This window comes from Halichoeres trimaculatus, unplaced genomic scaffold (genome assembly GCF_033239565.1).
Source record: "Halichoeres trimaculatus isolate MK-OKI-2021-1 unplaced genomic scaffold, fHalTri1.1 fHalTri1_scaffold_3, whole genome shotgun sequence".
In the NCBI taxonomy this organism is placed as follows: Eukaryota; Metazoa; Chordata; class Actinopteri; order Labriformes; family Labridae; genus Halichoeres; species Halichoeres trimaculatus.
In genome coordinates, this window is record NW_027437181.1 from 32,782,993 (window position 1) to 32,797,856 (window position 14,864).

At 39.4% G+C, this 14,864-nt stretch overlaps 1 protein-coding gene across 4 annotated transcripts in view; it reads right to left on the reverse strand.

Moving 5' to 3' along the window:
* The window catches only part of ntrk3b (neurotrophic tyrosine kinase, receptor, type 3b), a 352,741-nt gene that overhangs the window by 140,530 nt on the left and 197,347 nt on the right, over nucleotides 1-14,864 (reverse strand). For all 4 annotated transcript variants that reach the window (XM_074666174.1, XM_074666172.1, XM_074666173.1 and 1 more), the window contains one exon: nucleotides 12,631-12,772. In XM_074666174.1, the coding sequence (XP_074522275.1) occupies nucleotides 12,631-12,772 (142 nt within the window). The remainder of the gene's footprint in view (nucleotides 1-12,630; nucleotides 12,773-14,864) is intronic.

Sequence of the window (14,864 nt, forward strand, 5' to 3'; positions counted from 1 at the left end):
CGCCCCCCTACCAAACCTGCCCGCCCACCTCCGACACTCACTCACTCACAAATGCTCATGATGCCCCACTGATTCCTCTCTTTCTAGTGCTCAGTGAAAGCTGCCTCTATAGGCATGAGTGAGCAATCCTGCAGATATAGCTTGATCATGGTTGCATAAGTGTGTTTGTGGTGACATTCAGGCTGTTCTGCAGATGCCCCCCGTACACCAAGACCTGCAGCTTTGAGCATTCACAAACAGTATTAATGTTCAAAGATTCCTTTATTTGTTCATATGCTCAAAGCACAACGAATATTTTAGGCATGATGACGACAACAGGCTCCAGATGGAGGAATTACATAGTAAAGGTCTAAATTTACTTTTTCCAAGACCCAAAATGCTTTGAGCTATTTCTCTTAAAGTTCAACATGAAAAGAATAAAAGTTGGCACTATGGTCAGTGAACTGTCGGCCTGAGCACCCTATCAGTAAATCCACATGGGTAAAAGTTTGCTGGATGTAACATGTATGGTAAGAAATTGGGTTCTGATGTGAGCTTTATCTGAAGAAACAAAACAAACTGATGTACTAAGCTGAAAAAAATGGGTTTATTGGATTGTTGTGTTAACATACACATTTTTCAGAAAAACTTAATAATCATCAACTATTAAAGACAAACATGTCTTTATAATGATATAAACTGTAACTAATGTGTGTGTGTATATATATATATATATATTAAAAGATTATTAAAATTATAAATAAATTATAAAATAAAATATGTATTAAAAGATTATTATATATTATATATTAAAGACAAACATGTCTTTATAATGATATTAACTGTAACTAATGTGTGTGTGTATATATATATATATATATATATATATATATATATAGCAGCAATGAATGATATACAACCCGGTAGGCAGATGTTTAATCTTCACCCCGCAAAGAGTCAAGTCTTGAAAATTCAAACCGTGATATGCTCTGCAGTTGTTTTAATACAACAAGTTCGTATCTGTTCAATCTGTTTTGGAAAAAGGACTGGTAAGTTATTTCTGAGCTGCTATTTCTGAACATCTGTCGACCATCTCAACATCTGGGTTTGGAGAAATGATGGTACACTTGAAAAAAGTGTTAAGTGAGTGACAATGCATAGGGTGACTTTGTAATATCCACCTAAGTGGCTGATGTCCTCCATCCATCCATCTATCTATCCATCCATCCATCCATCCATCCATCCATCCATCCATCCATCCATCCATCCATCCATCCATCCATCCATCCATCCATCCATCCATCCATCCATCCATCAATCATTTTCACTATCGATCTTTGGGTCATGGGGGCTGGAGCCTGTCCCAGTCCATCACAGTCTTCCTTGTTTAATCACACATAACTGAACCAGGAATCTTCCTACTGTGGGGGGCCACAGCGACAACCTACGTGAAGCCCCTGATGACAAATCAATCCACAAAACCCTGCATTTAGTAAGGCTTTTGAATTAACTCCACTTCAGTGACCACTATGCATGAGAGGGTAAAGATATGACTACAGGTTTTGACAGCTTGTTCAACTTGATGCTGCACTGCATTGAGAAGTTGTAGGAAAATGTCTCTTTGGACCAAAAGTGTACCAAGTGACTTTGGGAAAAAAGCTGGAAAGGCTAAACATTTTCAAAAACACACAGCTCTAATAAAGTATGTTGCTCAATAAATTAAAAGCTGGATTAACCTTGAGCCAACACATTAATATTACTGACTTGGGGCTTCTGCACGACAATGCCAAGATAGGGTTATGACCCATCCATGGAAGCTCCCGGTCCAGGTCCTTTGCCCTCATGGCCTGTTTGCACAAGTTGAGCCAGTCTGGGTGTTTTTTTTTTTTTTTTTACCACTTGTGATACAGAAGGCTGATTGGAAAGGAGCCCGTAACCGTTCAGTAAGAATGATTAATGGCAAACAAAGCTCAGAACTGCAACTTTCTGAATTCTACTTCTAGAGACTGGCCACACACACATTGGGTTTCGGTCTAAGCTGGCTGTTTACACAGTAAATACTTTTGTCTGTCTCTGTTGAAGAAATGGTCAGAAAAAGACTGCAGTTGGGTCTCATCTTAAAGCCTTCTGATGTGGCTCTGTGGGAAGTTTAAACACTGAACATATGTGCTATTAAAGGCAGTGATAGAATGTCATTAAATCATTTATACGTAATTGTCACATTTACTGAAAATAAAAGCGTCTGTCAGTTACAGCTCTGGTTGATATAGCCGTGACTGGGGGTTTACTGAGCTTATGTCTTTGAACCAAATAATCACCCAGGACAGAGACGGAAAAAAAAGCATTTATTAGTGTTCGAAAGCTGTCATTTTATAAATTGCCTTGGTGATATTGTTCCTGCTAGACAATAGTAACAATAAAGTCATTCAATTGAACTAAGGGCTAAGGCATGCGTATGTGTGAGTGTGTTGGTGTGGGGGCGTGTGCCGAGCTGTGATTTTGAGTGCAGGAAGAAAGAGGAAAGATAAAGATGAGAGAATCAGAGAGAGGAGAAAGGATGGACACGAAGTGAAGGCACTACAAAGCTGCTCAGCCTAAAGGAAAGACAGAGCAGGAGAAAAAAAAAAGAGGAAGAAACAAAATTCTCTTGTTGATGGACAGTTAGGGGCCGATCCATTTTTCTCTCAGCGTGGCTGTCAGCCCAGTCTCAGTCAATACAATACAAATCAGTACAGCACTCTATATACTGGTCTTTAACAACACAGGGTCCTCGTGGAGCTCATACAGATGGCAAGCTTTGATAAGGACAAGGCTTTGATCAGAGAGAATACAAGGTTGGTTGTTCTGTGTTAACCAGCGCTAACCCTGATGACATATTAGGAATGCCATGTTTCAGTTAGATGACAGATAAGACATCACAGCTACTGGTGACAGGAGAGGCAACATGTGGGAGATATCCCCTCATGTTACCTCAAGGGTAAACTATACTGTGATCATCATTTAACCTGGAGGATGCAGTACAGAGAAAAAAAAATGCAGATGAAACTCTGAAAATGGATATAATCTTTCACAACACTTTATCTTCAATAACTGTAGTTAAAAACTCAGGGGTGAATTTACTAAGAGTGGATTGCGGCTGCTAGAAGCAGATGAGTTTCTCCTGCAATCTTGTCTTTCTGAAAAGCCTGACTCTCAAAGTGTATTGTCTGGTGCTGTTTGCTCTTGTTCTGAGTCTGTTTGAAGAGGTGAGCTGTGAGCATCTTCACCCTGTTTCATTGTGCTCTCACATTTCTAACACATCTGTCCATTAACAGATTAAGAGCTGAGAGGAAAACAGACACATTCACCATTTTATCATGGAGTTAATGCATGACAGATGGAATATGTATAACATATCTTCCTCTGCCCATATGTACAGAGACTGCACTGCTAATGGCCTCAGAGTGGTTCAAATAGTAATGTCTAAGTAAAATTTTCTGACTTTATTTTTGACAACCAGAGCTGGGCCTGTCGACATGATTACTCAACCTTGGCTAGTATTAGGATGTAAAATTCTTTATGATAATCAGCAAGATGCTGAGCAATGATTTGACTTTTAAAAGGTGTTATTCTAAAATGGACACATTCTGACAAATTCACATCTATTTGCTACTATGATAGATTTTTAGTGACTGACCTCATCTATGGTTGCTGACGAAGAGACCTGGGTTGACTTACAGAGTTCGCACATTAAAACTTACCACAGAACATCTGAAGACAAAAAAAAAGGGGGGGGGGGGGGGGACTGACTAATCAGCCTAAGTTGCCTATAGTAGGTGGTCTTCAGCTTCAGCTCTGCCAATGCTCAAAGTGTCGACAGGGATGCTCAGCTGAGTGCTTCAGTGGACTGAATTTAAGTAAAACATTTTCCACTGCAGAGGCCCATTAGAAACAGGGTGTCCAAAAAAGAGACTTTGGGCAGATGACGTGAAGAGAATATTTCATAAATAAAGAGTACATTTGATGTCAGCTAAAATACAGCAAACCACATCCCAAGTCATAATAGTAGATGTAAAAGCCAAAACATTACTGAATATCACGAAAAAGTTCATTTCCATGAATAAAAACATTTAAAAAGATAAAATTTTGGATGTGCTATACTTTAAGGTCCAGGTAAGGCCAGTTAGCACCCAATAGAGCAAAGTATTACCAAGGGTAGCAAACCACTGGCATTGTGGGCAGGTTCTAAGTCCTGCTAGAAAAGGAAACTGGCAATGATGTTTGAGAATAAAAGCATAATGTGCTTTAAAATCTCCTGGTAGAGGGCTGTGTTTCTAATAAAACAAAGCAGACTAACAGCACATCACAGACATCACACTTGACCCGTAACACCTTGGCTTCTGAGCCTCTCTTCCTACAGACTCCTGAACCTTTGTCTTTGAATGAAATGCAAAGTTTACTTTTATCAGGGCCACTGAGCAACAGTCCAGTTATATTTCTCCTAAGCCCTCCAGGTTAAGCTCTTCAAAGCTTTGAAATAAACTTTTCCCAACAATCTTCTCAAGGCTGTGATCAACCTTTTTGCTACCATAACCTATCCAGTCACTTTTCCAGAAACATTAGATAGAGCCTTCTGTGAACAGACAACCTTTCAGCAGTGACCTTCAGAGGCTCACACTCCTTCTGGAGAGTGTCAGTGCTGGTCCTCTGGATATCTTTATTTCACATTATTGTAGTTGTGTGTTAGCCTAAGAGAAGCATCACACTGGAAAAAATTAAAACGTATCAAGTGTTTTGTGTTATTTTGAGCAGAAAATGTCTTTTTACACTAATTATATGAGCCACATTCATCTCACCAGTCCAGGAAAATGTCTTATTTCAAGTTACTTGTATTAAGACATTATTCCAGTTTTCCAATTCTGAGCATTTTTTTTCCTCTTTTTTTTCAATGGCAGATTTTGTTTTTATTTATTTATTTTTTACATGTTACAAGCAATTCACACCTCATTTTTGTCTTTAAATAACTTACAATAATACCTTTTTTTTCTGGACTGACTAGTTGAATGTGGGTCATATTGAGTATAATTAGACAATTTTACTTAAAATAAGCCAACAATTCTCAAGATAAGATTAAAGTTTTTCACAATGCATATTAATCCTGCAAGATAATGGTGTGCTTAAACTCTAGATAATATTTTTTAAACTTTTTATGGGACATGTTGAATACTTTATTTACTTTTTTAAAACAATGGGATACCAAGGAGGGACATCAGGTTTAGAAGAATAAAGCCTACACAGAAGTGCTAAAAGTTGCTGTTTACCAAGGATCTGCTTGAGGCTGGTGCAGAAAGGCTGAAAGTCACGTACACACCAAGCCATAAGAACTGACTTTTACAGCATTAATAGCCTGTTTTTTTTTTTTTTTTTTTTTTCTAACTCAGTGGTTCAGAAGATATTAGGACTGTTTGATTGTCCAATCAGAGACACAGCTCAGCTCACATGACTGACGGGTGCCCTAAAGCTGTTAGAGAGGAAACTAACAGCCTAGGTCTTATCCAATGTGGCTGTGTCCTCTAGATTGGCTTCATTTCACTGTTTTAGGAACAGATGGGTAACATTACATTGCAGAGTTTCCTTTTTTTTTTTTTTTTTTTTTTTTTTTTTAACAGTCTATGGGCCATACATATTAAAAGTCAAAGTAACAAACACTTAAACAGCTTCAGTTTACATGCATGAGTCTGGGGTTGATCATATTTCCATTTCCTTTGGTCATAACTTGCTGGCAAAACTCCTGCTACTCTCTTGTTCAGCTCAGCTCAAGAAAAAAAAAAAAAAAAAAAGTCAATTTTATTCCTTGCTTGACCAGTGGAGCTTTTCAGGGATAAGAAGTACAAAACCAGGTGTCAGGTCTTTTAAACAGACTTACATGTTCTGCCTATAGGGCTAAAAGGCAAAACGTACGATAAGTTCAGTGAATCCACGTTGCTGTAGAGTCCCTATTGTTTGAGACAGCAGCAGGACAAAGGCTGTGCAGAATTTGCATTGTGGTTAATTACAGTTCCTCTAAAATGGGAAACTCATCTTTGAATGCAGAGAATGTTACTTGACGGCTGGTAATTTCCCTGTCAATCAGATTACGCCCTAATCATAGAAGCAGTTTGAGCTATTTTATGACATTTCCAGAGACAATAGGCTGCACAGGGGAGGAAATGTAATTACCATCAGAGCATGTGGTGAAAAATTAATAAGTTAATTTGCAGCACCAGCAGAGAGTGTCAACAGAAAGAGAAAATGCCTGGAGATGTACATCTATAGCGTCCGTGTGGAGGAAGCCCTGAAGACAAGATGTTGCGAAGTCAATCCGTCATTCCTGCATAGTCCTTAGCGGCTCTGCTCCAGTAGGGAGTGTTTGAATTGGTGACAAATCTCTCCCTGTCCTGCAGCGTGATGCATTGCAAACAGCCACAATAGATGGTACTCCACAACAGCAAGCTCGCTTCAAAGAGAAAAATGTCAGGCACCTTTGATAAATATTAGCTGTGAATACAGTCTGTCCCAAATCTTCTCAGGGCTGATCCACGGGGTGAACTTATGTAAGAGCTGACATACATGCTGTAATTCTCAGTCTGGATATTAGAGGGGCATTGTTACCAAATCATTGTTCTATCATTGCTGGGGGGATGTTTTTTTTTTTTTTTTTTTTCTTGTCCTTTTCCCCCTCACATCGTGGCTGAGCTTTCATGACGGCTGCAGGGTTTATTCTTGCTAATTGGCTACATCAATTTCACTTGGTTTGTGACTCTGCAACACCCCATTGCATTCTAAATGTACCTGCATAATTTGCCTGTTCTGCTTGATAAAGGATTTTTTTTTTAATCTTGTTGTGAATTATTCTCTTAGACTATCATTGTCATTAGAACAAGCTGTATTTCAGTTCTCAACATAAGTCCGTCAAAGCTGCTATGAGAGGCAGAAAAAAAACACAGCGTTCTTGGCTGTGAGCATTCTTATCGTACCAGCTACATGCTTAAAAAAAAAAAAAAAAGAAAAAAAAGAAAAAGAAAAGAGGTTTTATTTCTGGCCCAACACTACTCTGCTCTCAGCTACACTTTGTTGAGTCAAAACATGAGCCAGTCAACGGACTACAACAGTCTCTACCATCTCTCCACTCAGTTTATGTCACAATCCTGATGCAAAGCAAACTCCTGTGTATGGATTAAAATGTAAGGTGAACAAACAAGAATGAAGTATATAAATCATGTGCTTTCCATTCATTGAGTCCCAACTGTACAATACAACAGCTGCATGTTTCCATTATCCAAACTGCTCCCTTTTGTTTAAAGTCACTGTGAGGGTTATCTGTTTGATTGCAGTGGCACCTGTGGCTGGTATCTAGGATGTATCCTTAGGGGCTATTTACATGACAATGGTTTTAAGGTGAAACACAAGAGTTTTGTTGCGTTTCAGCCGACCTTAAACACAAACTTTTGAAATCGTGGGTTTTTTCTGATACGCTGCCGCCACCGTTGTCATGTAAACACTAAGCCGGCGTTTTCAGTGGAAACGCTGATGTCACACTCAGTTTCGCCCTTCATGTATGCAACAGGACAACGGTACCATTGTTACGATCGTAGCGAACTACCGTGTTGGGCTTGTGCTTCTCAATCTGCTGTATCTGCTGACTGTCTTTCAATGAATTGTGCATCTGTTGCTCCATTTTTGCACTTAGTAATTGCTAATACACCAGATGATCAGCTCAACTCTACTTCAGTGGAGGTCTACCAAAAGTGGTTTCTGGACAAGACAGTTATAGCGCCACCTATAGACCTGGCATGCTCTCTACAGAGTTTTCAGTCCCTCAGTGTTCCCGTGTAAATGCAGATTTTTTCTTCACTGCATTTTTTTGGTGTTTTTGCGTTTTCAGATGAAATGTCATGTAAAAGGGGCCTTAGTTTCACCTGAGTACCATCATTCAATTTCAAGGCTGTGACTTCTTACCAAGGTGTGCGTTTTTTTAGAAGCAAATAAATGGAGAGCAGATCTTTTTTTTAACATTACTGTTCTTCATTCAAGACAACTTGGATGGCAAACGGCATAGTAACATATCTATTTATAGTTATGCAGCGCGAGTTAGCATAACAACAATCAATCGTTGTAAACTCTGTTTTCAGTGTAGTTTAGTCAGACTATCTATTCAGTGTTACAGCTGCTTTGAGACATTTAACATTAGTGAATCCCAGTTATGTCCTGCCAGTGCTCATCTAAGGTGGACAGTCAGACTAATCTGCAAAAGCAAAAAAACACAAATGCAAATGCCCCAACACAACAGTTACAACAAAAGTTAAAGGGGTCATCTCAAGAGACACAAAAACGTTGCGAAAGCTAGTAAATGATTAAGGTTTTTTTTTTTTTTTTCTTTACCTTTAGCTGTGACAAATGTAGATGGTATCCTTAACGGTACTTATATTTGTATGTCTACTGGTAACAAGTCACCAAATGTTTATCTTTTGGAGTCCGTCGTGTCATAACGTTAGCATCATAGCTATATTTATCATAGCTAAAGTTAAAAAAAAAAAAACAATCACTTATCATTTTACAACTTTTCTGAGTCCATTGTGTCTGTACTTCTGTTGTTTTGTGGCTTTTGCATTCCTGTTTTAGCTTTTGAATTTGTGTTATGGTGTTTGCATTCATGTTGATACTTTTGCAAACCGTCTGACACTTACCAGCCACTATACTTATATACCAACTCCAACCTCACCAAGCAGAGCTAACGTCACCTCACTCTTCATTTTATTGATAGACTCTCAAGTTTGAACAGACCACTGCAGAATAACTGCTGACTGTGGGTTGGAATGAACATTATCACAAACAGTTTAACCCGTGTTTTAGCCTTTACCTGATCATTATCACTCTCTTGTTTAGCTTTCTTCTGCTCCTCTGTCCTTTACCTTTGTGCCAATCCAGCTCCAGTGTCTAACATTTCTATAAAATAAATCCAAGAGATTGTTTTCTTCGTAAGAAAGGACAAATCTTGCTTCTCACTGCTGTAAATGGATTCATGTTCCCCTGGGAAGATACGACTCCTCCACTCATACAAATAACTATTTTCTTTGTGCTGATCATCTTATTTCACATCCTGGATTATGCAAAGGCAAATATATTACAGTGAGACTATTTCAAGATCACTTATGAAGTCCTCACAGGTCCTTGAACATACAGTTCTTCTAATACTTAACTCATTCTTTCTCTTGTTTTACCTTCAGTCAAAAAGTGTTAAGATCAAAGTGTGCATCATTCAGCTTCCTTGTGATTGCTGTTCTAAGTGTATGTACCTTTTGCTGTTGTTGGTGATGGTGTAATAATTTTCTGATGGTGCATATTTCAGCCCAATATCTGGTAACTTCATCTCTGCTCGGACTCTTGAGAAAACCTGTTATATTCCTTATTTGCATTTCCTGTGGAACATGATCTCAGTCCACAGATTGAGAAGACAATCAGGACAAACAGGACCCTGTTCAAAGCCCATATATGCCAAAACAAATAATGACTGTATGAATGTAAATAATGGTGACAGGTTTGGCACAGATTTTCACACATTATTACCTCTGGCTGGTGTTTACTCTTCACTTTGTCCAGTCAAACCCAGCAGTCAGCACTGTGTGTAAAGCAGAGCCGACTGCTGGCTATCTGGACCAGCTCTGAACAAATAGTTACTGCAGCTGTTCGACATTGATGTATGCCTCACAACATAATTGACTGGCAGAAGCCGCACAATGAAGCTGTCAACAGCATAAATGTCACTTTGTCGCACTGAGGTAATACCACCATTTTCAAACTGTGTCGTCCCTTGGTGTTTGGATGAACTGTTGTGTCAGCCCGTATTAAAGTGTGACAGATCAGACGGAGCAGTTCAGACCCCTTGATGAGTTGACTGGCCATTAACTGAGAGGTCAGCGACAGGATGTCATTGCAACCAATCAGACTAGATTGACAGGTGCCTTCGACAACAGAAAAAAAAATCATTTTAATCTGAAAGTCGGCGCTGTCATGAGTCACGAGCAATAAGATCTCATACAGAGGAAACACAACAGCTGATGAATGTTCCTGTGATTGCATGGAGGATGGAGGCTGTGAGTCAGTGCAGATGTTCATGCTAAATTCAACATTTTTCTAACCTCCACTGACCCTGCATTAATGTTAAATAAACAACATGACACATTAGCCCTGTCACAGTTGCCTCGTGGCTCTGGTGGAGAGAGTGTTGGTTCGTCATTTCACCTCTGTGATCCAAATGAAATAAATGACTTTTCCTCCAACACCATTACAGTTTGGACGTATTACACAAAATGCAGTGATATGTCTTCTTTGCAACTATTGAACAAATTCATTTAGCATGAGTATTCATATTTCTTAGTCTATAAAACTAAAGGGCCCTTCACCTTGTGCCTAAATCAAGACCAATATACATTTACCAAAGTGGTACTTATCCAATACTACTTTGATAATTCCACTTTTATAAACTACAACCATGACACCAATTAATATTTTCTTTAGCACTAAGTATCATTCACTAGCACTGAAAGAAAGTGCTGATTGGTCAGACATTTAATACGTAGCAGTTGGCCTGTCCTTTGTATGGTAAAGCTCCTTACTTTAATTTTAAAACAAAAACAAAAACAAAAACAAAAAAAGATTCCAAATATTGACCTTGATAAACAGACTGTTTCACAAACATAAGATCAAGTAAACAGATTATTCGGAATGAGCTGACATCATATGTCAACCCACTGTAACAAAGCACATGGGCAGCATTGACATGAACTATAGGCGACTCATGTTTTCTAATTAATGTGTAAATTTAAGCCCCAAGGTGCATCAGGCAAACACAGGTAATCCATGAGGAGAACTTTCAGCGTGACTTTGACTTCTCTGTTCAAGTTACTCTGTTCACTCTTGGGTCATAGGAGACCCATACCTATGCTTATTTTCCCCTCTCATTAAGTCAGTCCAGAACATTAATAGAGTGCTGCATTTCCAGTGATACATAAAGTTAGAAAGAGCTTATCCATGTTAAAGGGCATTTTGCAGGTTTTTTTTTTTTTTTTTTTTGTAAATTACCAGTAAACATTGTCTTATAATGGCAGTAGAATAAGTAAAGCAATGATTTTATATGTTATTCAATGAAAAAAAAGCACAAATTTAGAGGAAAAAGTGGCTGTTTTTGGTATAGCTGTTGAAAACATTTTTGTTTTTGTTTTTTTTTTAGCATCGCCTCATTTGACGTAACGGTAGCAACTTGCATTCCCTTACTTCGCTTTGAGCCAATGTGAATAACAGGTTGTTATTCCTGAGATTGGGCATTTTGGGGTCGTGTTTATTAAGTTTCTTCCAAAGTATTATTTAATTTGACCATTCAATAAGATGATTTAGAAGCGTTTGGATGGATGGATGCAGAAATACTAGCTTTGTCAAGTCCACTTTTTCGGACTCGGTGAGTTAGCTTTTGTGCTCGGATTTGTTCTGTGCAGGTGACAAGACGGGACTTTGTTGCTGCATCAGTCATAAAAAATGCAGTTGTCTGTGGTGCCCATTTTTCAACAGGAAGATGTTGTGACTAGTGATATGATGGAGTCTATTTTATACAGTCTATGGATTAAGTTGAGGATGGGGTACCAGAGCTAGGTCCGGGTGAGACTGACGTGGCTGCTGCCCTGTCTAGGGCTGCCACCCATCCCGTAAAATACGGAATCGTTCCGTATTTCAAACTTAAACGTTGCATCCCGTTTTTAGTTAATACAGGATGCAACCGGTATTTCCAGTTTGCCTTGAACGCAGCACCACTCTATCTGGATTCAACATGCGTCCGAGTCTGCCATCTTTCCTAACAGGCTCATAATTATAACCCTGAGGACCATTGTATGTATAATTTTTAGATTTTCTTCCTCTTTATTGACAGGAGTGACAGTCTGATCCATGTTTTTTAATGTTAAACCGAAGCAGAAGCAGTGGGACTCCAGATTGTGACGTCACGTTCAAATTCTGTGTTTTAACGCTGAGGTACAAAAACCCCTACTAAAATATCTCCAGAAGACTCTGTGGTTTACTAATTTAAGAATTCATTTTAGGATATTATTTTAACATTTTTTTCCTATCCGTTTCTTCACAGTTGTCTTTAACCTGCAGTATGCCCTTTAAGATTGCAAAGTTGTCTCATGTTGTGCAGAAAACACAAAAAACTTTCTTTTGTATTCTGTTAACTTCATTTTTGTGAAGAGAAAAAAAAATGCAATTTTCCTTTCTCTTATAACTAAGGGAAGACTTGCAAGCAACTCTCCATGACATATGGACTCAACACAGTATAGAGCGGGGGGAAAGCAGAGCAGTGAAATTGACTTTCCAGGCAAGGGAAAAGTTGAGTTGTCAGCAGAGTCTGACATCAGGCTGAGACCAAGTCTCACAAAGTTCTCAAAACAAGTTGTTCACTGAACTCAGAAATCATGACTGGTGATTCCACCAACTTTTGTGTATGTTCTGTTTCAAACTTCTATCCAAGTTAGTAACATCATAAGCATGCACCAGCATGATAGGACCCCTTTAAATGCATTACTCGCACATCAGCGGTATAAAACCAGTGTCTTTGGGTGAAGGGATTATGGAAATCTCACTTACATTGCACGTTCAGCTGGATGGAGGAGTTTGTCATCCCCACCACGTTCTCCGCGATGCAGGTCAGCTGGAAGTTGTTGTCATCCCGGCTGATGTTGAACAGAGTCAGGTTGATGGAGTGGATGTTTGGCCAGTACACGTTGGACTATTGAAATGAGGAAAAAAGAGACTCAGAAACAGAAACATGGAGGATCTAAAGCATATAAAAGTATTTTACAAGGATTTAAATCACTGTTAGTTCATTATTGATTCAAATAAATGAAACAGTAGAAAGAACACAACTGAGTGTAGGAGTACATGCTGGAAATCACTGTTGCAAGCTGTTCAGTATCACTACTTTAGGGCGAGATTTAAAGCAAGAACATTAAGAGTGATGTCCTGACTTTTTGCACTTATTGGACATCACCACTTTTCACCTTTTGTTAACAAAACTAACGATCCTGATTCACTGCTCTCCCTTACATAGCCAGGTTCCTCAACCTTTTACTCATCCTGATGAGCTCCAGTATCCTCCCTCAAACATTCAGCCTGAGGCAGAGGTAGCTTTCAGTGGAAAAGTCACTGAGGACATGGATGACAAATGCATCTGCACAGTAATTTCACAAACTGCTGTTCCCCTCTTCCTGCTGTTTATCTCTGCTGTATTTTTTTGTTGCTGTTGTGATGTCCCTCGGGCCTGTCTCAGTGAGTCAGATTAGCAAGTTAGCTAACCCACTGGGTTCAGGCTGGCCCTCATAGGCCCCGTTTGCACCAAGCAGTTCAGTTTGGTTCGTCTCAGCACGCACTGAATTGCATTTCCACCGACTTATCTCAGGACAAATCCCCAAGTAACCGTGATAAACCATCCCACTTTTGGGGACCCTTCCGTAGGGGGACCAGATCAAACCGATCTGATCCCGGACGGTGGAGCTACAACACTGCAGACCACTGATTGGTTGAAAGAATCGTCACTTACCCAGCTACAGAGGCTGTATTTCTCCTCATGGCACACAGTCTTCTCTAAAACAAAACTTGTTTGTGCTTTGTTACAAAGAGCCACATGGAAACCATTAAGAAGACAAATTGCTGGATGTCTCATATAGCTGCTCTTTGTCAGTAACGTGCAGTGAGGTCCATGACGAGGAAGGTAGGCAGCCAGCTAAAGTTGAAATTTCTATATGTGTGTGTTATATATACGGTGCACTGCTCATATTTGCTAATACAAACTGTTACTGGCCAGCCCTGCCCCTTTAAAGCGGTGACAATCTGTGCTGTGTGTGTGTGAGTGTGTGTGCGCGCGTGTGACATAGCAGAAGGAGAGACTGTCTGAGTGCACGCCGGTGTGTGTGGGGCGGGAGTACATTATTTTGGTCTTTGTTTTCTCAATACATATGCGGTCGTGCACAAGATGCACCTTTTTTTCCTCCTCTTTAGTCTTTTCCCTCACTTTGGCTCGGACTCCTAGACACTGGTTACCAGCAACGAGCAAAGTAAATAAATGTTAATCAGCTTTCCCATCTACGGTTTGGAGACAGACTGAAGTCCCAGAGTTAATATGTTGAAATGCCAAATAAAACCTGAAACATACGTTCATCTAAGCTTTGTGCTACATTTTTAATGTATGAAAAGTGCGTTATAAATAAAATTTGATTTGATTTGATTTGATCTGCATTTCTACAGGATTTACATCACAGGAGCAAGAGCAAAATACGAACAAAAATAACCCGTTTCTCAACAACACAAGAACATAGGCCAGGGTCCTCCGGTATACACTGATAAATGTCTGCACTAACAAACTATTGCAAGACCTCAAAGAGGGTGCAGTATTACAACCTGCAGAGGCAGAGAAGCGCTGTGCCTCATCAATGCCCACGTTAATCAGCGTAAGACCTTAGTACGCATGCGCAAACCTGCAAAACGTTGTGATTTCAAGTAAACGGTCTCTCTCTCTCGGAGTCTCTGCCTCCGACGCACATTACAAGCATGAAGCCAGCGCGAAACGCTGTCCGTCCCCTCTGTTAGCCTCCCTCTTATTGACAAATCAGCAATTTCTTTTTTTTATTTTTTAATTATGACAAATTGTATACGAACAACTGAAAAAATATATATATATATTATATATATATATTTCTTGTTAGCATAGGCACTGCCTCCCCTGCCTCCCCTGACCGCACACCACTGCCCTTTGTTTGCTGTGTGCCATTTGTCTTCTTCGTTTGATTTATTAGTGACATCATGCTATTATTTAACTGATTTGG